The 25660-nt window shown below is 41.6% G+C and overlaps 1 protein-coding gene across 1 annotated transcript in view; it reads left to right on the top strand.

The window, feature by feature from the left end:
• The window catches only part of LOC137758830 (chondroitin sulfate proteoglycan 4-like), a 38756-nt gene extending 15938 nt beyond the window's left edge, over window positions 1–22818 (top strand). Inside the window, exons 4-7 of the mRNA XM_068534810.1 lie at window positions 1651–2121; window positions 6432–6608; window positions 18340–18538; window positions 22781–22818. Of these exons, the coding sequence (XP_068390911.1) occupies window positions 1651–2121; window positions 6432–6608; window positions 18340–18538; window positions 22781–22818 (885 nt within the window). The remainder of the gene's footprint in view (window positions 1–1650; window positions 2122–6431; window positions 6609–18339; window positions 18539–22780) is intronic.
• The last annotated feature ends 2842 nt before the right edge of the window (window positions 22819–25660 follow it).

Here is a 25660-nt window from a genome sequence, read left to right as displayed (position 1 = left end):
GAGGTCATTACTTTTTTCATTGGTCATGGCAACGCTGCCAGTATTTCATTTGGTCTGAGTTACATTTGTAATGTGGTGAAGCAGGTATAAATGAGTAGAGTAATTTAACAGACAGAAAAAGGATCCCTAAAATAGAAGAGGATACTATATTACACAGTTTATTTCCTTAGCTCTGAATGTGGCCTTGTGTAATTTCTTGAAATTGATGGATCAAATTGGCCTAGACCAGTGGAAAACCAGGGGTGAGACCTCATACCAGAAGCTTCCTGGTTTCCTGAGGCTCCAACTTGGAAGCTTCCAGTAGCACAGCCCTGCTGCTCAGAGTCAGGAGAGAGTGAGTAACCTGTGCAGGGTATGTAAACTGTGATTTACGACAACTGACCACAAATGCAGGCTATTCTGAATCTACCCTCAGGACTGCAAACGAGTTTGCCTGCTTGCTAAATACAGCCAATAACATCAAGTAGAAATGAATTCAAATCAGAAGCAGTTTACTAAATAATGAGTTTTGACTAAGAGAATACGGGGCCCACCAGCTTTCCTCAATTCTTTTTCAGGATCTTAGAGAGTTAAAGTTTCACCACAAGGGGGCGTATATAGTTCAGTGACTATAAATCAGTAACAATGACAGTTTTTGTTTTTTGTTTTAACCTATAAAGTATCTTTATTGAAACTACCCTTTAAATATTTTACAACTGTGATTGATATGAACATTGTCAATTTGGGTATCAAAGTAATTATCTTTTTAAAAAAATTATTCAATGGGTATTGAATATATTCTAGGCACTGTGATCATGCTAGAGACAAATTCTCAGCCTCCTACTGGAGCGGTATTGTTATTTCCAACATCTTCAGGTGACAAAAACTGCTTTTCACCAGCAGAGTTGTGGCCTATTCCTGTTTCTTTGACGCCAAAGCCCAGTTTCTGAACCACTAGGTTTTCCTACCTGCCTCATTATGGAAACTGTGGGATCAGACTGCCTGAGTCTGCATCACAGCTCGTCTCTTAAAGCCTTTTAGTTGCTTAACCTCTGTGTGCCTCAGTTCACTCTTCTGTACAATGTGAATGACAACAGAGCTTACTTCATAGGGATGTTGTAAATCTCAAATGAGATTCTGCAGGGAAAGTGCAGAACAGCACCTGGCATGTAGTAAACGCTCAATTTAATGTTGACAATGACAGTTTTGAGATGGATTTTGCTGAATCCGTAAATTAAATGTATACTGAAAATGCTGAACTAGTTTAAAAATAAGCTTTCCTCTAAAGTCTTGCAATTTTAGTGAGTAAGCTGCTATTTCTTCTACCATCTTTTATTCCTTCTCCTTATACCATTTTATTTCTTTCAGTACAACTTTCTGAGTCCTAGGTTTCTTGCCACTGTGAATGATGCCTTGTTAGTACATTAGTAGCTGTTCAAATGTTGCTTTTCCTTTGTGACCAGGGCTGAAATTCAAAATGTTAACATGGTCACCAGAACAGACCCGGGCTTAAGCTGTGTATCTGCCTGGATTGTAACCTAAGCCATTTGTGGACGTTAATAGAAAACAATTTGGTTCATCAAGGGTCTTGACTCTTTCATCAAGGGTCTTGACTCTTTCATGTGTTAATGTTTTACTTTTTGTGTCTGTGTGTTGTGAATGTGCACTCAGGCTGGGCATGAAGATGATATTCCTTCGGAGGCAAGGTTCATTGTTAGAACTCTGCCAATGCATGGATACCTCCGAAGATCTTTACCAGAGGAGGGCAGCTTGGGTACAGATGAAAAGTCACCTTTGATTTTTACACAACAGGACATTGATGATGGTTATATCCATTATGTACAGACAACTGCTGACCAACAACAGGACTGTTGTTTACTGGATGTGATGAATGGCTTCCAAGCTGTGAGTAGACTTGAAATCTTGGTGGATATTGTCCCTAAGTGGATTCCTCTGGAGGTACAAAATTTCACAGTCCAGGAAGGTGGTTCCAAAGCACTTCCAGAAGACTACTTCAAAATTCCAAGCAAACATTTTGAGGGACTTGACTGTGAATTTGTTCTACTCAAACCAGCAAAACACGGTTATGTTGAAAATTCTCATTTTCCAAGAGTAAAGCTAATGAAATTTACCAGGAAACAGGTAATAACTCTCAGCTGATATGTTTGGTTTTGGGTATGTTAGATAAGAGAAAAAACTTGGCTGTTTATCATTTAGATTCATGGACTTTCGGGAGTGATGGGACCTTAGAAGGTATCTGGTCCAACCTCCCAACAGATGGAGAAGCCCTTCCACAGTAACCCCATAGAGAGGTCATCTAGTCATTGCTTAAATATCCTCAGTGATGGAGAACTCACTGCTTCCTGAGATGGGCCCTTCCAGTTTAAAGACACTCCAGTTGTTAGAAAGTTCTTTATGCTGAGCTGCCACTTAGAAACTTCTGCTCCTAGGTCCTGGCTCTGGTAGCTCACAGAACAAATCATACCTCCTTTCATAAAAGCTCTTTAAATATTGCAAGGAAAAATTATCAAAGTCCCTTGAATTTTATCTTCTTCAGGTTAAAGAACTCTAGTTTCTTTAGCTTTTGCTTATATGCTGTAGGTTTCTAGCCCCTGCACCATCCTGGCTGCCCAGTTCTAGAGGAGCTTCACACCATCCCTGTGTCTCTCAAAGTATAACACCCAGGGATCTAATACAGGCATGCTTTAATCATTAGTGGATGTTTTCATTCATTCATTCCGTTATCAATCAGTGCTTACTCTGTGCTGTGCCCTATGCTAAGCATAGTGCTGTCAATGGCTGAAATGGCCCAGTCCCTGCAATCAAGCAACTGGACACAGCTGACAGTCTGGTGTCCAATAAGCATAAAATAACCAGACTTAACTCTGGGCGGCTATCAGGTTTCTTTGCTTTGGGTTAGAATGGTATTATTGTGATACTTTGCTTTCTTATCATGAATAAAAGAATGATTTCCATACTTTCGTTTTAAATATTGCAAAGTAGCTTGCAGATCCCCATTATTTCCTTTATAAGCTCCTAGGAATACACACTCTTCAGGTTGGAAACCATGAACAGCTACCTAGCATCTTTGGTGTCCTTGTCCAGTTAGCTAAGAACCCATGTGTGCTGCTTCATTTTGCTTCTGAGGATTTCACCTCATCAAGTGACTTGACTCCGTTTACTAAAAGCCTACTCTGTTCAAGTTACTGTGTGAGGTTACCATGATAAGTAGACATATTCCTTGCCCTCAAGAAATGCTGTGGGGGAATCAGGCACATGAACTTTAATATAAGGCACACTCTTCTTATCTTTCATGTAGCACTTTCACAGTGGTACTGCAGGAGTGCAGAATGGTCACATTTGACTCTAACTGAAGCCTTCACAGAGGGAATAAAGTTTAAGCTAGACTTTGAGGAGAGAGAGAAAGAGCAAGGACATAACGGAGGTGGAGATGGAAAACAAAGCAATGCAAGCAAAGCAGACTGCATGGCCAAGGGCATGGAGGCACTGAAGGGCATGGTGTCCTGGGGGCTGCGGAATGGTCCACAAGGCTCTAGGACGGGCAGAGGAGTGCCAGAGGGTGCTTGGGGCCAGACTGCGCAGAGCCTTGAGTTACACGTCAACAGGGTTAGACTTAACCAGCTGGCATGAGGGAGCCATGGGGAGAAGCAGAGAACGCTGAGGATGGAAAAGACCTTAGAACTCGGTGCTTCTCAACTGGGGACCCAGGGAAGGTGATTCTTTAGTGACTACGTGCAGCCATCTCTTAATCATAGCTTCCCTCTCAAAGGCTGGACAAACTGTCCGAGATAACCACTTGCTCTCGTGTGAGCTGAATTTAATTCTGTTCACCTCGTGCGCTCTGGGTGAGAGACTGAGCACTAAATTTTGGTTCTGTCTTGGCCAATTCATTGTTGTCTGTGCTTTGTAAGAAGTGTATATTTAAGCGTGGTTGGATGAAATCTGTGTCAAGCGTGTGTGTTGCCTGTAGTATCCATGTTGTCGTGTAGCCTTGTTCACAGTCAAGGTTGTGTGTTCCTGCTCTTCAGATGAGCCCTTTACACTTTCTCTTCTTTTAGGACTTCTGAGGTCTCTAGGTTTTGAGACATGATCATTTTCACTTACGGTGATACCTAACAACTCGTGGCTATAACCTTGAGTGACTCAGAGAAGGAGAGCACTTGGCCATTTTTGCCCTTCATTCATTCAGCGATAGTTTTTGAGTGTCCATTATGTGTCAGGTATCCTAGTTCTAAGTAGTGGGGATAAAGCAGTGAACTAACCCAGCAATAATCCCTGCCCTTATGGATCCTTTTTCCTAGTGGGGGAAACAAGGAGGCAGAGAGAGAGAATAAATAAGTGAATTTATATAAATAAAATAGTTGAACGAAGGTTAGTGCTATGGAGAAAAATAAACCAGGAAAGGGAGATAGAAGATGCTGGGGACTTGAGTGGTGTGTGTGTGTGTGTGTGTGTGTGTGTGCGTGTGTGTGTGTGTGTGTGTGTGTGTGTTAATGTTCAGTTTCAAATAAGGTGGTTGGGGGACCCCGCTGAGAAGGCAGCATTGAGCAGAGACCTGGAGGAGGTGATGGATAGTGAGCTCGGTGGGTATAGAGGAAGAGCATTCAGGCAGAGGGAAGAGCAAACAAACAGCGCTGTGGGGGAACAGTGTGACTAGAGCTGCACACGGGGCGGGCAGGAGGTGAGGTTAGGGAGGTCCAGCATGGGAGGGCTTTCGGCTTCACCTTTGACCCTGAGTAATCGGAGCGGGAGGATGTGAACAGAGAGGGGACCTAATATACCCTGAACATGACGGATGACAGGGGACCAAACACTTTTTAATCTTCTAAGATTTTCTACAAATTTGTTATCTACTTTAATTTCAAGTCAGCAGATGTTTTTCTAGTATTAGAACTAGGAATAGACAAATTCCCACCAAACCTTCTCTTTGCCTTTAGATTAATACCTACTAACTGATATTTTACATAGTAACGTGGGGGAGTACCACTTCATTGAGGAAATGATGTGTTTCTCCAGGAAAGATACGGAAAAGGTGACTTCTATTTAAATGCTATCTTCCTAAAGCATATTAGGTTAAAATTTCTCCTGCCCTCTGATCAGTGCCATCTTCCACATTTGTTTTCAAATAGCTTAAAGCAGAATGTTCCAGGAACATGTGGTCAGGCCTACGGTCTGGAATTCCTCTTCCCACAGAACTCCAAAGAAATTGTTATGCACCTGTGTTCAAGTGACCACAACTTTCCCCTGAGACTGTTCATGAACTTTTCAACTCTTGTCAGAAACACCTCTGAGAGATCAAAAGTCTTTGCTCAAAGGAAGTGCGCCACAGGACTGGGCAAAGTTGAACTGTGAAAAATGTTGGCTCTATTTTATCAAAACAAACACAACCCCAGAGACTTTCTGAGAAGTTCAGCTACTCCTGTCGGGCTTTAGAAGTTCTCTTCTGTTGTACTTTTGGGTCACATATTCACTGAAGCCAAGTTCCTTCCAGCTTTAAAATTCTCCTGGTCTCTGATTTCAATCCTGAGCTCTTCCGAATTTCCATCAGAGCCTTAAAGACATGGAAGGCGTTCTGATCAAATCAATGGCTATCACAAATCCAAGAGGAATTGCAGAATGGAAATTAGAAAGATGAAATCTATCAGGGATAAAAAATTAACATTTGCATTTTGGTTATTACAGTGAGAGAAATCTGGCTTGATAGAATGATTCAGTTCCAATATATTTCATTATACTCTGTCTTCAGGAGATGTATGATAGCTAGTTATAGGTAGCATCTGTTCAGAGATACACCAAAAATGATTGTATTTTGCAGGAGGAGGAGCAGGATTAGGAGGTAGCAGGTGTAACCTTGCATACAAAGAACAGTTAAGGGAATAATGCATGCTTAGCTCAGGAAAGAGAAGTCTGGGGAAACTTAATAGTTGCCCTGGTCCATACGTCTCCAAAGGGCAGAAATCCAATCAGTGGGTGAAGACGTCAGAGCGTAAATCCGACATTCTGAATTGTCCAATAAAACAATCCACAACTTCAAAAATTAGTCCCTCTAAATAAACAAGTAGAGTCTGAATTTTAATGGGTATTGCTCCGTTGGAAGAAAGGGTGGAGCGTATCACTTACAACACATTTTAGGGTGAGAAATAGCCTTTGAACTCAGGTCTTCTGATAACCAGTCCAGCATTCTCTTTACTACCCCACATTGCTTGATCACTCTGTTCCTCATTAAACTTATTTCTGGGATGCAGCACGGCTTCATAAAAATTATACCATCCATCATAATTTGCACTCTGATGGTCAGAATCATACTTCATGGGATGAAGACATGCTTCTGTGTTGTAGATATAAAAAAATCAGGATTTCTTTTAAAGCATTTTTTTCATATTTTAAAATTATATTTCAGTAATTTGGTGATATTTTGTTGTTGGTTACAGGTAGAAAATGAATTGATTTCCTATGTTCATGATGATAGTGAGGCGCTACTTGACAATTTCACCATCTTTGCAAATAGCTCAGAGCTTGGAAAACGGAGTTTGCCTCAAACTCGTTTTGTGACTGTCGAATCAGTAAATGATGAGGCTTCAGTAATAACAGCCAATAAAATCCTCCAGGTAAGTGCTCCATGCTTTTGGATTTATCATAATAACATAGAACCACCAATTTGATTTTCTTTTGTATTATTTCTACTGTTAAATAATAAGATACATGACTACGTATGTATAGTTGACATATTCCTCCTGGTTTTAAATAAATGCTAGTTATTACCAAGCCATTCTGTTGGTTACGGCTTGTACTATTCTAACCCAGTAATCTTAAATGCTGTTTTCTAAGTGGCAAAGGATCTAGACCACCAAGCTACAAGATGGTGCAGCACACCCATGATGTCTGGCTGGTGGTCGACACAAAGAGAAAAAGGGTCTTTGGTGAGAGTGGTGGCCAGGTAGGTGACAGGGAGGGACAGGGAGAAAGCAAGGAGAACAACAAAGAAATAAGGAACTGTAAGCCTTTGACCTTAATTATAAAACACCCCAGCACCAACTAAATGATTGTGCAGCCATACTCAGGAGCCCATCAGGGGCTAATCAAACTAGAAAATTTTACGTTGTTAAAAATCACTGGAGTTTTTTAATTTTTTAAAAAAATTTTTTTGGCTGCGTTGGGTCTTCATTGCTGTGTGCGGGCTTTCTCTAGTTGCGGTGAGCGGGGGCTACTCTTCGTTGCGGTGCGTGGGCTTCTCATTGCTGTGTCTTCTCTTGTTGCGGAGCATGGGCTCTAGGGTGCGCGGGCTTCAGCAGTTGTGGCACACGAGCTCAGTAGTCGTGGCTTGCGGGCTCAGTAGTTGTGGCTCACAGGCTTAGTTGCTCCACAGCACGTGGGATCTTCCTGGACCAGGGATCGAACCTGTGTCACCTGCATTGGCAGGTGGATTCTTAACCACTGCACCACCAGGGATGTCGCAATCACTGGAGTTTTTAAAATCTGTTTTTATTTGCTCAAAATAATTGGATCTGGGAATAGGCTTTTTAGTGCTTCTAGTTATATTACAGCTTGGTTTGTTATGCAGCCTCTACATTTTAAGGGAAAAATTAGTGGTGTTTGGACCTTTGGAACTTGTCCCTTTATCTTTTAGTTTACTTCACAGTCATTACCCAGGTAGCCTGGGATGGTGTGTTCCAGCTGGTCAACCTCGTGGGCCGCCCCCCTCTGTTTTCAGCTGCTTTTCTCCCTCTCCTCACACTTATTCTTGTTGTATTAATACCTGTTGACTCATTCTCAGCAAAGCGATCTAAGAAGTAGGCTGCAGACCAGCATGATGAATTGTAGGTGTCAATTATTATTAAACACAGTTATAAAAGTTTACATTTATTACTGAGTAGAGTACTGGACACCTTCCATATTGGTGTCGTTTTCACAGCCCTACAAAGGAACTGCTGTGATCAATAACCTCGTTATAGACGGGAGCACTGAAACCCCAAGCGGTCACAAGGGAAGGTGTGGATTTGAAGCCGAGTGTGCCCAAGTCTGACTCTCTTGCCACTGTGCTCTGCCACTTCCCCCATTACCCATGACTGACTCAAGCTCTCTCCGTGCATCTGTGTGATCAGGGCTGTCTTATTAGTAAGAAAAAGTCTCCAGAGCTGTTGTGACCTTTGCTTCTACTAAAGTGGACTTCAGGAAATAGGTCTGCAGCAGTTGTACTGACATCTGTGTGTTTGCCCAGGAGCCTCGGCAGAGGATTTGGGCATTTTGCTGCATGATGCAGAACTGCAGGATGAGAAAGATCCAGGGGAGGGACCTAGGATCTAGAAAGATATGGAAGAAGAGATGGAGTTGGCAGAGGGAGAGGAAGAGCAAAGAATTAGGTAGTGAACTCTCAGGCTTCTTTATGAAAAGGAATTGAAGCCCCACTGTGGGCTTGGAGGTACCATGGATTGTAAGATGCACCATCAACTTAATACTAGCTTTATTGTATTTAAATGTACCTGTCAGTTTAAGATGTTCAGAACATTGAATTGTAAGGAGAAAAAAGTGTAACCTAGACTTTGTTTCTGTCTTCCCTTAAAATTACGGAAATACAGTCTACCAGGAACCTTGAACTTGCTCAGGCAGTTTGCCCCGACCTCTTCCCCCATTCCTTATACCAGAGTGTTTCTCTCAAGAGAAAAAGGAAGAATAGCTCGGAGCAGGAGCCATTTCCTTTATTCCTATCTTTTTCCCTAGATAGCCTTGATCCAGGCCAGGAAGGGTACAACTTTTGAGGGATGTGGTCATTTGACACTGGCCCTTTCTGAGCTTATTCATTTATTTATCTAGTAAGAAATTCATTTCTGTTTTGAAAGTTCTGGATTAAAGTTAGGAGACCAGAGTTTAAGGCTTGTAAACTGCCCAATTTAAGCAAAATTTCTCTGGGTCTCACCTTCTTCAATAGCAAAACCATAAGCAGGTTGCAGGGTAGGGTGTGTGCGTGTGTATGTATATGTGTGTGTGTGTGTGTGTATGTGTCTGTATGTGTGTGAGTTTTCCTTGGTCATCTGTCAGTCCCTCCCAGTTCTAATATCCTGTGGTTTTTAATGGCTGTAAACCTTGCTTGACACTCTCTGGGTGAAGCTGCACTTAAGACGGATGGAGGGAGTGTTGAGCCACCTTTTTCTATTGGATGGACGTACTCTGGTATACACTGGGGGAACCTTTTCTCTCTGACTGAGAAACATATGAATACTTTTGGTTTTAAAGTCAGTGTGTCTAAAATCTGGAGGTGACTAGGTACTACGGTAGGACATATTAACTAGTCATGTAAACACATAGAAATAGTTTTGGTAGGATCTGCTTGATTGTTTTAAAATGGAAGAGATCTCAAGAATTTGTTTCTTCAGTTGTAGGTGATGGTCCTGGTGCTCTATCAACGAAAATCTTTCTATATCAAGAAAGATTTAGGCTCATTTGCCAAAATGAGTTTTTCTTTTTTTGAATTATGACTGTTGTGAATAGAGGCTTTCTAGATTTCACTGATTCCAGCCATCCGGTGCAGAACGTAGTACCAGGGCTCCTTAAGCAAAGGCATGTTACCCCCTCTGGGAATCCTGGCTGGACTCTGGCTCCCCAGGTTTCTAGACGTGCTGCTCTCATAGATGCTTCCCTGGCCACGCCAGCAGAAAGAGCACCAGGCCATCCTCTGTCCCTTGACCCTGCTTTATTCTCCTTTGTAGTAAACAAATAAACAATCTATTGTTTTTCACCTCCCATAAATGTAAGCTCCATTGGGAAGGGACTTTGCTGTCCTTTTCCTGTGCTGCCCTCAGTGCCTGGCACAGTGCCAGGCATGTAGTAGGGGCAATAAATTTTGAATGTCTAAGTGCCCCACGGAGCTTATGTTGAGTGGAGAAGACAGGAAAAGTATGTGATAAATAGAGTGATGATCTGCTGTATTTTTCTGCAGAGCATTTAAGGGGACAGAGAGTGATGGGGTTAGAGAGTGATGGGGTTAGAGAATGCTGACCTTGCAGAGAGATTGGAGTGAGGGAGGGTCTCTTCAAGGAAGGGATGTTTGCATGGACCCCTGTGTGTCAGGGGTTCCCAAGCCCTCTCCAGGTTTGCTGGTTAGCAAGGACTCATAGAACTCAGCATATAGTCAAACTCATGGCTAAGATTTATTACAGTGAGAGATAAGAAGCAAAATCTGCACAGGGAAAACGCATGGGGGGTGAAGTCAAAGGAAAGTAGGTCAGGCCATAAGAGTCCTCTTCCAGTGAAGTCACACAGGATGCACTTAATTCCACCAGCAGCAAGTTGTGACAATGCGTGGGAAATGTTGTCTACCAGGGAAGATCATTAGATCCTGAGTACCCAATATGTTTACTGGGGGCTGGTCAGGTAGGCGCCCTCTGCCTACTATGACCGGAAGTCCCAGATTCCCAGAAGGAAAGCAGGTGTCCTGCACGAACCACATTGTTTGTGCTGTTTAGATACAGTGAGCCATTCTTATTATTTAGGGAAAGTTTTATATCAGTACAGGAAACTGTTTAACAATCGAGTTCCCAGATTGTTGATGCCAGCCAAGCGCCAACTTGCAAGCAGGACTTTCTAAGGAAAAGCAGGACTTTCTAAGGCTTTTTCTGAATAAAGGCCGGTGTAGGGGTGCTCATGTGGGGGAGTGAGGGGCCATGTGAATGTTTGAGGCAAGAGCATCCCCAGCAAAGGAATAATCCAGAGCAAAAGTTGTGAGTCTGTAGCAGGTTTGGCGTATTTGAGGACATGAAGAGCTCAGAGTGACCAGAGCAGATGGAGGGAGGAGAGTGGTCAGACATTAGGTTCCATGGTGAGAGCTGGTTTCTGGGCATAAGGACCCCCTACACTAGACCGTTTCATTCCACTGGCCTTCTAGAGGTGAGGATGGGGAAGTGGACCAGCATTTACTGAGCCTCTGCTGTGAGCCAGGCTCACTTCTAAAAGCATCACATGCGACTTCTCATTCAATTCTCTCACAACCCTTGACATAGAATGAGGATTACAGTAGACTTGGGCACAGAAAGGCTAAGTCCCTTGGTCAAGGTCATACAATTAGTAAGAGAGTGAGCTTTAAGTCCACTCTGCTATCCACAATGAGAATGATCTGGAAGAGTGTTTTAAAACTCCAGGTTGCAAACTATTAATAGACTGTGAAATTAATTGAGTGGATCAGGACCAACATTTTGAAAACAAATTAGATAGAATAAAATGGAATAGAACAGGTAGCATGAGAATGCACTGTGTGTAGTGAGGGCAGAATTGTTATATGAAACTTCTGCGTCATTTTAAACACACACACATACATATATGCGTATGAGTAATAGGTTGTTTTGTAAAAAGTATTCCTTACTTTGGGTGTTAATCAGAGAACATTGTATGCCACTGATCTAGCAAAGCTAAATGTTTTTATATGGATAAATCACTTTTTAAAATTACTCTTCCTGTTTCTAGGAACACCTGAGCTTTTACAGGTTGAGTGAAGTCCTAGGAGTTCATTTTTGGAAACTTCTATTTAGCAGGGCACCTAGAAACGGGTACTGGAAGGTTAGAACAGAGTTAATGCAGGCTGTAACAACCTCCTCCCCCCTATACCCCTTCATCCGGGTACTTTACCACATGCAAGAGATCTCTGTGTTTAGGGGAGGAGCACAGATTGCCGTCCTCAGCTTTGAAGTCTCCCTGTGAGTACCCATCATCATAGGGCTGCTGGCCAGGGTAGCCCTGCCTGCCCATTCACTGCCCATCTGCCTTGCTCTGTCCAGCAGGAAAGGAGATAGGGGTGGACGGACCTGGTATATTGTCTGCAAACCTGGCTGATTGGCTTTAGGTACTGCTCTTATGGCCCAAAGTCATGTTGAGGAGGGCAAATACAGAAAAGGAAGAACATAAATTATAAAATTTTAAATATTCGAAGAAAAAGGGATGTAGACCAGGGTATACAGTTACAACATTGCTTTCCTGTTATATATAGCATAACGTGAATGGAATTGGTTTAAGGATTTTAGAAGAAGGAAATCTTATGCACTAAAATTTTATGATATAACTACAGTGTCTATTATCAATCTCAGCGTAATTTAGACCTGATGAAAAAGAGACAGTCAGGAATTGCTCTTGCTGATTTCAAGAGCCTGTATTGGCAGTTTATGACATCTAAGATATTCTTTACTTTATGCCCCTAATTTTTTTTATTGGAGTATGATATCTCTATCACGTCCATGAGAATGTGTAATAACAACGGCAAATGAACACAGAAAACTTCCTGGAAAAACTGTGTGTGTTGAACATAATGCAAGTTATTCTCACAAATGGATAACTGTTTATACAAAAGAACTGCCACGCATTAGGCTTGTTAACTTTCTGAAAACCAATGTATAAAGAGTATGCATTTCATCAAAATAGCAGAGCTGTGGGAGTACATTTTCCAACAAACAGATAATTTCTCCAAAGCTACGGTTACTAGTTACTTCTTTCCAGGCAAAAGTTTCAAAGGTAGGGGATTATTTCAGACAGTGATTTTTCTTCTTCTAGATTTCAGAGCATAGCAAACAGTAATAACAACTATCATTTACATAATCTTAATGGTAGCTAATGCTTATCTAGCACTTACTCTGTTTCTGGCATTGTTCTAAGCATTTTATATTTATTTACTCATTTAATCTTCAACAACTCTATGGAATACAATTTCTATTTTAAGGATGAGGAACCTGAGGCACAGAGAGGCTCAGACATTTGCCCAAGGTCAGTACTGGAAGAGCTGCTGGTAGGCAGTAAGTGGCAGAGCTAGAATGCAAGTTTCTGCTCGTAACCATGATGCTCTACTATCTCTTCCTTCATGGTTATAGTTAAGAAGCCCAAGGACCTGGTGAGGTAGATAAAGCAAGTATTGCTGTTATTTCCATTTTAAAGAAGAGAGAAAGCTTCAGAGGTTAAGTGACTTGCCCAAAATAACCAAGTTAGACAGTGGCAGAGTCTGGGGCAAAAACAGTCCTAAATATGAATTAATAAGGCCTCTGTATTATGTAGGGTTCTCCAGAGAAACAGAACCAATAGGGGGTGTGTGTGTGTGTGTTTATTTATTTGTTTGTTTGTTTATTATAAGGAATTCGCTTATGTGATCATGAAGGCTGGCAAGTCCCAAGATCTGTAGGGTGAGTGGGCAAGCTGGAGACGTAGGAGAGCCGATGGTGTAGTTCCCATGTAAAGGCTGCCAGGAAGAGCCAGTGTCCCAGTTCAAAGGCAGTCGGGCAGGAAAGAATTCTCTTTACTGCCCTGATCCTAGGGAAGGATCAGTCCTTTTGTTCCATTCAGGCTTTCAGCTGATTGCTGAGGCCCACCCACCTGAGGGAGGACAATCGATTTTACTGAACCCATTTAAATGTTAATCTCATCCAAAAACATTCTCATAGAAACACCCAGAATAATATTTGACCAAAGATCTGGGTACCCTGTGGCCCAGTCAAGTCGACACATAAAATTAACCATCATAGTCTTCAGATTCTCTGGTGTCTTTGACTTTCTTTCTTTTTCTTTTTTTAATAAATTTATTTATTTTTATTTATTTATTTTTGGCTGTGTTGGGTCTTCGTTGGTGCGCGCGGGCTTCCTCTAGTTGCAGCGAGCAGGGGCTACTCTTCGTTGCAGTGCACAGGCTTCTCATTGCAGTGGCTTCTCTCGTTGTGGAGCACAGGCTCTAAGCACGTGGGCTTCAGTAGTTGCGGCACGTGGGCTCAGTAGTTGTGGCTCACGGCCTCTAGAGCACAGGCTCAGTAGTTGTGGCGCACGGGCTTAGTTGCTCCGTGGCACGTGGGATCTTCCCGGACCAGGGATCGAACCCATGTCCCCTGCATTGGCAGGCAGATTCTCAACCACTGCGCCACCAGGGAAGCCCCTGGTGTCTTTGACTTTCAAACAACATTTTCTCAAGACCTTCAGACTATCCCACATGACTGCTCACTCTCCTTACTTGTCATTGGAGCTTAGAGGAGACAGCATGAAGGGTCATCTGCAGTCTACCTGAGAAAAGGAAGTGGGAGGATAGGGTCAGAGCTGCTAATAGCATCTCAGACTCTGGATGGGAATTCAGAGGCAGAAATCTGAACGTTAACCCCTCAGTCCCATCATTCCAAGTGTACTGAAAGTATTTTAACAAATTGCCTTAAGTCACAGGACTTGTGGCTGGCTGATCATGGCCATTCAGTGGTACAGGAGATCATTTCTGTCATGACCAACTGGAGTTAGGAATTGGAGTTAGACCACGTCAGGTGAATCCCTTGCATTTTACTCTCAGAAGTATGTTCTCCTGAACATACTCTCTTTTATACTCAAGCATGACCAGTGATTTTCGTGCATACCTGATAAAATGTATTGGTGTCCACAAGGGGGCTTCATTTTTCTATTTTTCAACTTTTGCTTTCAGTGATACTGTACATTTTGTTTTATTGTTGTTGCTGTTCATACCAGAAATAGAACTGTTTGTTTGTTTCTCATAAGCACTTGCCATCACTGAAAAGAGCTTTGAGAGCTAGGGACAGTGGAAGAATGAAGGCAGCAAAGTCTGAACCAGTGACTTGGAGGCCTAAAGGCCTGAAGGGGTCAAATAGTGGGATAGTCAGTTCACAAATATTTCACATCTCTCATATGAAACTCAAAACAATGGTCTGGGTTTTTAAATATTAAGAGCATAATTTGGATATATTGGATCATAATTTTTCTAAATCTCACTAACCTCTTGTTTAAGTTAAAGGTGAATTAAAAAAATATATCATTCCAGGTTCAAGTGTTAATTGTTTCAGATATTAACTCCTTAAACCATTATTTCTTGGGCTTTGGGTCACATTGAAATCTGAATTCAAGTTTGGAGCCTTTGTTTTTCTTGTCCCCACCCATTTGAAGTTTCCGTTACCAAGGACTAGGCATTAAATCAGGCCTCACCGAAAGCAATGGGACTTTTAATTGAACTAAATTTGGTTTGAGTAGAAGTGGAGACCTGAGGTTACTAGCTCTTGTTTTCGGTGGCAGGTTTTACATTTGTTTTGGAAGATGGTATATTCCAGAGGCAAGAGGAGCAAAAGCAGTGTTTCAAAGAAGAGTAACTACAGTGGAAAACATGCTTCATCCAGCTTTCGTACGCATGGTGTTGGAAAAAATGAGTATCTACGAGTCATGGGAAGAGAAATGGCAGTACATTTCCAAATCAGTCCAGGTTCCTGAAAAAATGAGAATAAAATACACAGATGGATTTAAAAATGTAAAAAGTGAAAAACTAGAATGATTGGACTTGGAATTTTGTTAAGCAGTCCAACTTGTGTATTTTATAGAAACTGTAGGCTTTCCATGGATTAACTGAAGACCAAAACTTTATAATTTGAACATTAGGTTGATTAACATTTCTGGTAGCTATTAAAAAATTGATGTCCTTAGAGTTTAGGGCTGAAAAATCCTAAGTGGGCATATTCCAAATGCCAAGATATAGGAGCATCCATTGACAACACAATCATTAAATGGATATACTATTTACCTCAAATTATGGAGGAATGCTGTGGGAGTAAACAAAATGTACAGTACATGTTATAGAATAGCCAATTTATGGTTACCAAAGGGGAAAGGGATGGGGGGAGGGATAAATTAGGAGTATGTGATTAACAGATACACACTACTATATGTAAAATAGATAAGCAACAAGGATTTACTATGTAGCACAGGGAACTATATTCAATATCTTGTAATAACCTATAATGGAAAATAATCTGAAAAAATATATATATAACTGAATCACTTTGCTGTACACCTGAAATTAACTTAATATTGTAAATCAACTATACTCCAATTTAATAAAAGTTAAAAAAAAGAATAGCCTTAAAAGTGGTAATCAGGGTCTTCCCTGGTGGTCCAGTGGTTAAGAATCCGCCTTCCAATGCAGGGGACATGGGTTTGATCCCTGGTCGGGGAACTAAGATCCCACATGCCACGGGACAACTAAGGCCGCGTGCCACAACTAGAGAGCCTGCACACCGCAACTAGAGAGAAGCCCGTGCGCCGCAACTAAGACCCAACACAGCCAAATAAATAAATATTAAAAAAAAGAAAGTGGTAATCATTAAACTCCAAATGACTTTTAAGTAGTATGAAGAAGTCACATCTATCCTCAGAGCCAAATCTGAGGAAGAAGATGGGTAACATAAAGCTAATATTTATTGAATGCTTACTATGTGCCAGATAAAGCTTTTTCTAAGCACTTGCAGATCTTATCTTACTCATTATACATAATAATTCTATTATTCCTAGTTCACTATTGAGGAAATTGAGGCACAGAGAAATTGAGAAATGTGCCCAAGGTTTCATAGGTGAAGTGGCATATCATGTCTGGTAGGTAAATGTAGGAATCCTATGTACTTTCTAATCTCCCTATCTCAAATTCTGTTTAGTTACAGTTAAGTTATTTCATAAACTGCCTTTTCTACTGAGAAGAACAGCCCCTTAGACCAGAGCAATTACCTAGTAAATTGCTTAGGATTGAATTTTTAAGCAAGTTGGTAACAAGTGTAGAAGATGATAAGGTTCTAGTCAGAGAGCAAAGAATGACACATAAGCTTGGGAGTGTGCACAGAGTTTATGTGGGGAGGACATTTATAAATACAGAGAGAAATAAGAAAATCTAGCTAGTGATAAAGCCGCCATCTTTCGTTTTGGTGAAATATCACGTGACTGCAGGATTAGAGAAACTCGAAACAGCCTAATTCCATCAGACCTGGTGTGACGTCTCAACAAGCACTTTAAACTCAGCATGTTCAAAACTGAACTCCTGCTCTTACTGCCAGATCCACTCCACCCGCAGCTGCCCTCGTTTCGGTTGACGGTGACTCCGTCCTTCTAGTTGCTGAGACCCAGACCAGGTTCTTCTCACTGCCTTTCCTTCTTCTGCACCTCACCACACCCAGCTCATCAGAAACTGTTGGCTCTATGGCCAACACACACCCAGAATGTCCCCGCTTCTTACCTCCTCTCCAGCTCCCCCCACCCTCTTCTTTCATCTCTCTCCAGGATTATTGCAGTCGCCTCCTAACTGTCATCCTGCTTTTACCCTTGGCCTTCCAGAGTCTGTCCTTGACACAGAAGCCACAGGGATCTGTTAAGACCTAAGCCAGACCAACTTACACCTCACCTAAAGCCCCACGATGATCCCCCCTTGCACTCAAGTGAAGCCCGAGCTCTTCTGGTGGCCTTCAAGAGCCTGCGGGATTTGACCTTCCAGGCTGTGTCTGACTCGCCTCTGTCTACTCTTCATCTTGCTTGTTCTGGTCCCGCCACCCTGACCTCTTTGCTGCTCCTCAAACAGCTGAGGCTTGCTCCCACTGTAGGGCTGTCCCTTCTGCCTGTATGTTCTTCCCCACACGTCCACGTGGCTCCCCCCTCGCCTCCTTCCAGCTTTCCTCAGATGAGCCTCCTATCTAACACTCTCCCACTCCTGAGCGTCTCATGTTGCTTCATTTAAAATGTTTTTCACAGCGCCTGTGGCCCTCTAACAGACTATGTAATTCATTTCTTCATTATTTCTATTCTTTTTTTCCCTGTATTCCCTTCTGCTCTCCTGCTGGAATGTACACTCCACAAGGACAAGACTCTGTTTCACTGACGTATTGCAAACACCAGAACATTGCCTGGAATGTAGTAGATGCTCAAAAAATGATGAATTGTTGAATAATGTGAATAGATTTTAAATGTAACTGGAAAAATAGAGACTATTACTCAGAAAGAATTGCAATGAGCTACCAGCGCAGCAAACATTATAAGGCCATAGGGACCAGATATTTGTTTTCCTGCAAGACAGGTAGGATAAAGGAGAATAATAAAAAATGTGCAGGGTGTGTTTTGCCCTCAAATATTTAAAAGCTGATGAAATCATTCGCTTCTTAATGAATAGAAATCCTTAAATCGACCCTATGAGGTAGGTTCTGTGATTGAGATTCCACACAGAGTATTAGCACATGCCAGCCACACAGAAGGTACTTAGTAACCATCAGCTTTTATTGCTTTTATACTTTATATAAATGCATATGCAGTTTAAATAGTTAATTTTGAATAAATAACGATGAGTCTTATTTTTTATTGGAACCTCATAAACCTCATAAATCAACACTACAACATGCTCTGCATTTCATCTGGCATTTAATTACCTGTCTGTTTTGAATTAAGAATCTTCAGGCTTTAAAAACTCGGTGAATGGGTTCAGTTTTTAAATCTTTGTGCAAGGGCCCAGGGTCTCATAGCTATTCAGTTTACTCGTGTTATATGGTTGGAATTGGTCCTTTCAAGATCTGTGATTCTCTTCTTTTTAAGGTGTGGGTGAATTCTGTCACTGAGATTACCAGTGGTGAGCTCTGTGCAGAAGATGGGGACTCCTCCCCGCAAGACCTTGCCTACTTGGACTCTCCACCCAGCAATGGGCATTTGGCTCTCAAGTCCTTTCCTGGCCGAAGCATGCAGAACTTCACCCAGGCTCAAATCAATGAGGGTCAGCTAGTGTTTGTACACACTGGTATGTCACTGAGAAAAACAACGTGAAACTAAAATGTGTTTCAATCAGAGGTTAACATGTAGCTGCTGAAGGAAAACCACAAGCCATCTAAAAACTTTGCAAACTCTATAATTTTTTAAAAAGTGGCACAGTTTGGTGAGGTCAATAATGGCAAACATTAGAGGGTACCTGTAACTCACACGTGGCTTACTCACACTGTCGTGTAAGGCCTGCGCTCATATATATGCTTCTCAGAGAGCCTTTTCCTGACCACACACTAAAATAGCGTCTCTTCCGTCACCCACTATCCCTTACCCTGGCTACCTGACATTGCAGTATAGATTGATTTGTTCATTTGTTTGTTGTCTGTCTTCCCCACTAGAGTATAAGGGCTAGAAGAATAGACTCTTTCTTTTGTTTGCGCTTATATCCTCAGCATAGTGACTGGAACGTAGTAGGTGCTTAATACAAATTTATTGAAAGAATGAAATCATATTGAATACCTATTATGTGCCAGGTAATGTTCCAAATGCGAGGGATACATTAGTGAACACAACAGATGTATTTGTTAAATGAATGAACACACGAATGCATGAATAAGTATAACTGTAAATCTAAGAGACCCTGACATTAAAAGACTTTGTTTTCTTCCTTCTGGTCATCAGTAAATCAGTAGGCCAAATAGCTACTGTAAATCTGCAGAAGGGGTGATGTAACCTGCCTTTGTTTCCAGGCTACCCTTGTCAGTGGTCGCAGAGAGGAAGCCACCCATTCCCAGCCTGCAGGAGGAAATGGGGGGGAGCCTGAGCTTGGGGGCGCCTGATGGGAAAGCTGAAAGCCATATCTTTCCAGCCATTTTTAATTATCTTCTTTGAAAATACAGTAAAGAAAATAAAGATTAAAATCTTCTAAATTCAAATGTAGTAATTTCCTGATTATCTTTGCAGTTAAGTACAAAGAATCCCCAGATAATCTAAAAATCATTTACTGTGTGACTGCTGTCATCTAGTGGTACCAAACCCGTAGCCCGGGGACCTGTTGGGGATTAGTTTTATTGCAACAAGATCCTAAATCCACCCACCTATGTACCAAAGCATTATTTCTAGACTGAATGATCTTTTCCACATATGTGTGTTTTTATTTTTTAATTGTGTGCAGATGCGCTCATTAGTAAAATACAATTTATTTAAAGGGACATTGAAGTGACAGGATGTTTCTGCCAATTATGTGTGGTTTTGATTAGTAGATACTAAAAATCCAGGTATTATTAGGCAAGGGACTAGGAAGTTTTTTATCTCTATGAAAGGATTATCTTATATTCAGAATGGTGAGATCTACTGTAGAGACTTGCACAGGGGAGGTCTGGAATTTCTAAAACGATGCAGTTTGCAATGGAAAGGAGTTACTGACTCTCTGACACACGCTAGGCACTGCAGAAGGTTCAGTCACATGATCCATTTCATTTAACCTGCGGAAGTTCTCTGTGTGAGCAGAAGTGATGACCCTGTTTCAGAGATGAAGAAACTGAGGCTCAGAAAGATCTAAGTTGGTCTGACCCTAAAGCTGGGCTTTCTCCACTAGCTGCCACCCACTGAAGGCTAGAGTAGGTTGAAGAACTGAAGTTACCCTTTGCAATGAAGGATTAAAATATAAATTAGCTCTCTGGATTGATTTATTTGTTAAACTACCAGGTCAATATTTGCTTTTGGCAAGTAGAGAAAATAATTTCTCCTTGAAAAGCAAGAAGGAGGATTATAGTCAAGCTCTTTGAGAGTGAATCATTACATTTTGTAAATGGACTTGGAGGCAATAATAGCCTTCAAAGTGGCTGGAGCCCAGCTGCCGATGAGTCTTGCTGAAATCAGCTGGTTCTCCCTGCTACATCTGTCCATCAGCAGCCCCAAACAAAGGCTTAGGTTTAATTAGTCTCTCTTAGCATTTATATTTGCACAGTGCTCTGCCATTAATCTAATTCATTATTCCACATAACAACCTAAGTAGGTCGATAGAGCCGAGAAGTGGAGGAGCTAAGTGATTTCAGGTTGCCCTTCTGAAAGTACAGTCAAGTCAGGAAGATCTGAGGTTGTACAATAGAAAATCCACAGGTGACAGCTGCTTTCATGTTTCCCTCCTTCCCCCTCTTTGGTCATAATTAGTATGATAGTTAGGGCATACCCAGTACACTATTCTAGTATTTGTTTTGATATAATTCCTTTCAATTCCATTTCTATTTTGTTTCCAGATTCATGAAATGTTCAAAGTGCCTAATGGCAGAAAGCATTCTCTCCCTAATTTCACATTTAATTAAATACAATTTTCAAAGTGCTATTTCTAGTAAAAACGAGCAAAGAAAAATAACATTTGGTTGTGGGCCTCTGCTCTGAATTAGGCAGACCCAGAATTCTCTTTCTCTGTTTTTTTGTTTTTTGGTTTTTTTTTGGCTGTTTTTTAAAATATGACTCTTGAGTGTTTTGGAAAAAAATTTTAAAGGCTGTAACCTTTTTTTTTTGGTGAGGAATCAGAACTCCCTGGGTTTGCTTAGATAACAGAGACTTGAGAGACCGTTAAGCCATCAACCAGCCCTTTATTAAATCATGTTATTACGGGAGTAGTAGGTAATTGCAGAGTGAACCATGCCTCCTTTGTTTCGCTGCCACATGTCCCTGAGGGCAACAAAGAGGACATTTCTACCCATTACGTGATGCAGAGACCTGTGGGCCTGCAGATTTACTGCTGGATGAACAATTTCAAAGGGTGAGGGGGCCGTGATCATCAGGCTGTCTGCCTGGTGATCTTGCCTGGTGCTTTGGGAGTCAGATTGGTAAAGCTCTCCCGGGAATGGGATCAATAGGGGGCCCGACTCAACTTCTGTTTCGCACATAAGTTAATTTATAACTTTTCTGATATCACTAATTGATCCCTTGACAGAAGTGTGGGAGTAGAATTCTCTTCTTGCAGGAATTTAACAAAACTGTCTGAGTCTTTCTCCACTTTTCTCTTTCCCCTCTTAGCAGAAAACAGCTAGTTTGAAATAGACGAATAAAGGGAACTTATTTGGGGGGAGGGGCTAAGTGTTATTTACTTCCCTCTAGCTTTCATTTTCCTTATTATCAAGTAAGTGTTATCAGTAGTTCAGAAATTGCTAAGGGGTGTGTGTGTGTGCGTGTGTGTGTACATTGCATGCATGTATTATTATTATTTTTTAAAGATTGTATCTTTTTTTATTATTATTAATTTATTTATTTATTTTTGGCTGCGTTGGGTCTTCGTTTCTGTGCGAGGGCTTTCTCTAGTTGTGGCAAGCGGGGGCCACTCTTCATCGCGGTGCGTGGGCCTCTCACTATCGCGGCCTCTCTCGTTGCGGAGCACAGGCTCCAGACGCGCAGGCTCAGTAATTGTGGCTCACGGGCCCAGTTGCTCCGCGGCATGTGGGATCCTCCCAGACCAGGGCTCGAACCCGTGTCCCCTGCATTAACAGGCGGATTCTCAACCACTGCACCACCAGGGAAGCCCCATGTATTACTTTGATTGGTATAAATTGATGCCAAAATAATAAAATGCAGGTGATGAACATGTTTTAAATTTTTTAAAAAATTTCTTGGAGGTAACATCTTTGCTTTCTTTTATTACCCTCAGGAGAGGGTGAGGCAGGAATATGCATTTTAGACCTTTATTGATGTTCTTTTAACTTTGTGTTTTGGCAATATTTGATTTGGTGAGCTCAGTGACTATTATCATACTCTCAAATTGATAGGGGTCACTTTGCAGGGGGATCAGGTGGGAGAGAAGGTGAAAGTGGGTGGCTTTTGCAAAACAACCAAATTGACCAGAATGTAATTTCTTCTTTTAGAGGAGCAATGTCAGGAGGCTTTAATTTTCAGGTTACTGATGGTTTGAACTTTGCACCACGACAAATTTTTAGTATCACAGCTCGAGCTCTGATCATTAGCTTAGAAGTAAACAGAGGACTGAGCATCTTTCCAGGTAAGATTTTAACTTTATTGAGTGTTTGGGTTTAAGTGTTTTTCAATTTATTTAGAAAGTTCTACCTGAATGGTATAAAGTATCATCTTTTACTATAGAGTGCTATCAACAACAGTTACAAAGTCCCAGAAAGAATTGTCTCTTTGCAGGAATTTAGCAAAAGCAAGGCTGGGTCTCCCCCACCCCTCTCTTTCCTATCTCCCGTTCCTCAGAAGAGGGCATGTTGGTGAAGGGCAATCTTTATGTTCTGTGTGCACTTTCTTCCTGCTCTCTCCTTAGGGTCCTTAAAGAAGCAGGAGAGCCAGGTTCTGTCCTGACCATCTAGATCTTGGGGTTTTCGTTTTTGAATATAAAACCCTGTGTATCAGGGGGACCATCAGGATTTCACTGAGTTCCTGCTTCGGGGCCCTGAAGCCTTTGGACTGCTTTTTGCCAAGAATGGAAAGATCTAAGGTAGCATCTCTGGCTCAGTACCCTCACTGCAGGAATAGAAAAAGATTTACCCAATGGCAGGGGTAATAAAAAAGGAGGAAAAAAATGTAAAACTTGTTATTTCCCCAAAAAAGCACTGAGGTAGACAGCACAGGAAATAATAAAATTTTATATTTCAGTTTTTAAAAAAACCTGTGCATTGTAAATTGTTTAATTGATATGCATTTTCAGTCAAATATAGATGGAAAAAGACACTAATCATTTTATTAATTATGGCCACTCCATGGTTACTCTAGCCAGTTGTTCTCAAGCTCTGGGAAGATTTAAAAAATACCAGTGTCTCAGCCTCACCATATACCAATTGAATGGGAGTCTTTGGAATGGGTCCTGGCCATCATTATTTTTTCAAGTCCCAGGTGGTTCTGAAGTACAGCCAGGACTGAGATCCATGGGGCTAGCATTGTACTAGTCTTTTAATCCTTACATCTATGTGAAATAGGTGATATATTCACAGCAAGTTGGCAGAATTTGTGGCTTAAAGAGATGATATAACTTGGCTATGCAACCAGGAAATAGATAAAGCTTACATACCTCTATTGTAACCCTAGAGAAAAAGGTTACTGTTTGTAACTTTAAGAAAAAAACAAGAATTTTAAGGAGAAATTTTGAAATTTTTAGGTGCTTTAAGCATTTGAGCTCACAAAAAGAAACCTTATCAAAATCCAATTGAAGATATGTTAATCCAGATTCTTCTCTTCCGAAGCCTTTTTATGTTCCATAATTTTTCTCTGAGAATAAGTGTTATGCTTCTATCAGGTTTTTCAAGGCAATTAGGGTGCCATTTAGTGTTTTAAAAAATAAGCAAACGACTGCACCCTCAAATTCTGAAAAATACAGCAATCTATTAAAAAGAGGGTCTAAAATCAGAGTAAATCTGGTTGCTGCAAAAGATTAAATACCTTTCATCTATTCTGGCTAAACTCTGGTTTAGTAATTGAAGACAGTTTTATTAGATTAAAGGGGAGTTACAGCCGCTACAGCTTAGAAAGTTTTGAGTTTCTGGCACCTGCTTTACTGAATATTAGTTTAGCAAGAAAAATATGTTGTCACCTTTGTGGAACTATGCAAAACATAGTTGTCACCTTTGCGGAACTATGCAAAACATATAGTTTTCTTAGCCCTGTGTTTAATATTTGGACTCAGCCTGAGCAACCATCTCATTTCCCTTCCCAACATGCGCCGCATCTGCCCTGCCCTGGCCTCCCTGTATCCTGTATCCAAGAACGCTCCACTGGAACTTGCACGTTATCCTCAGATTCCAAAGTGAGCTGTTTCATTTTCCAGCTCCCTCTAGCTCATTAGGTCTGTTATTCTTGGTTTCTGTGTCGCCTTTTATCCCCAGACTGTGACTTATTTCCAACTCCAGCTCCTGGCCAGTAGGAAGGAAAATGGATTTTTATTGTATGTTTCCATCAGGTGGTTCTTACATTTGATCTGAGGTTGGGTGGGTGTGGAATGAGAACAATAGAGCCACAGATTTTAGAGATGGGATGGACATTATGGGTCCCTTCGTCCAGTTGTTCTTGGCATTCTTCCTACCCTAACATCCCCAAGTAGCAGGGGCCTCCTCTGTTCTGCATCAGAATTCGTAGGTGTGGACATGCTTCTGAAGACCACATCTCCTCATCCTCTCTCCAGGACACAGCTGAGCCTTGCTCGGTCTGGCCCAGCAGCCTCCTGAGGATGTTGGTCCCTGATGCTGTGTGAAGCTGCAGGGATGATGATGACAGATGCCCCAGTCTTCTTCCCTCAGGACCCCCCATGTCAGGTCCTGCTGGGAGCAGACACTGGGTGACCTCTGCCGCCCTCATCTATTAGCCAGCCCCTTGGCGGGGGGATGGGCGGCACTCTGTGTCCCACCTCTGGGGTGACTCCAGCTGTCAGCTGTCCACTGTTGCTGCTCTTGTCAGACTCGAGTTGACCTATATGTTCTGAAATATCGGGGAAAATCTATTCCTTTTTATAGAGCTATGGATTTAATAGAACTATAATAGGAGAAAATCTATTCCTATTCTACAATAGATATTCAAATACTATTGATATCTATGTTTTTATAGTGTTTTATATTTTTTATCTCCTGAACTGAGTTGTTAGAAGGATTTAAACAAAATAATGTGTTTAAAACCAAGTTTTGATCATCTCTATTTGGCACATAAAAAACACTGACGCTTGGACAGGTTCAAAGTCATGCAACTAATAGGAATCCTAAGCCCCAAGACCAAGTGCCGACGCCAACCCCAAACCCTGTGCTCAGATCGCAGCTCCTGTCCTTTCTGTACGTGCCTGTGTTCCAGGGCTGCCTCTATTTTAGAATATCAGTCCCCTGAGAATGAGACCATCATGGTGGCTATTTAGTTTGTCTCCTTCTTAATGTTATTGATGGATTGATATACACAACCAGGAAAAGATACATAGCGATTTAATAAACAACAATGATTATATGGAAATTTTGTGTGTTTTACTCTCTTGGATTATGGAAATACTGCAACCCAGAATTAGCCAACTTTTTTTTCACCCTCAGTGATCCCATGCCCATTGGGCTTTCCCCACCAGCCCAGCAGCCCGTGGCCATGCTACTGCCTCCTTTGCATATACTGCCCTAAAAAGTGGCCCTGGCTCTAGACTTGTAAGAATTTGTAGCGTTAGACAAGGTAGTGATAAGGATAC

Source organism: Eschrichtius robustus, chromosome 2 (assembly GCF_028021215.1).
Source record: "Eschrichtius robustus isolate mEscRob2 chromosome 2, mEscRob2.pri, whole genome shotgun sequence".
NCBI lineage: Eukaryota > Metazoa > Chordata > Mammalia > Artiodactyla > Eschrichtiidae > Eschrichtius > Eschrichtius robustus.
Note: the sequence above shows the minus strand (reverse complement) of the source record. Positions and strands in the feature narration are given on the sequence as shown.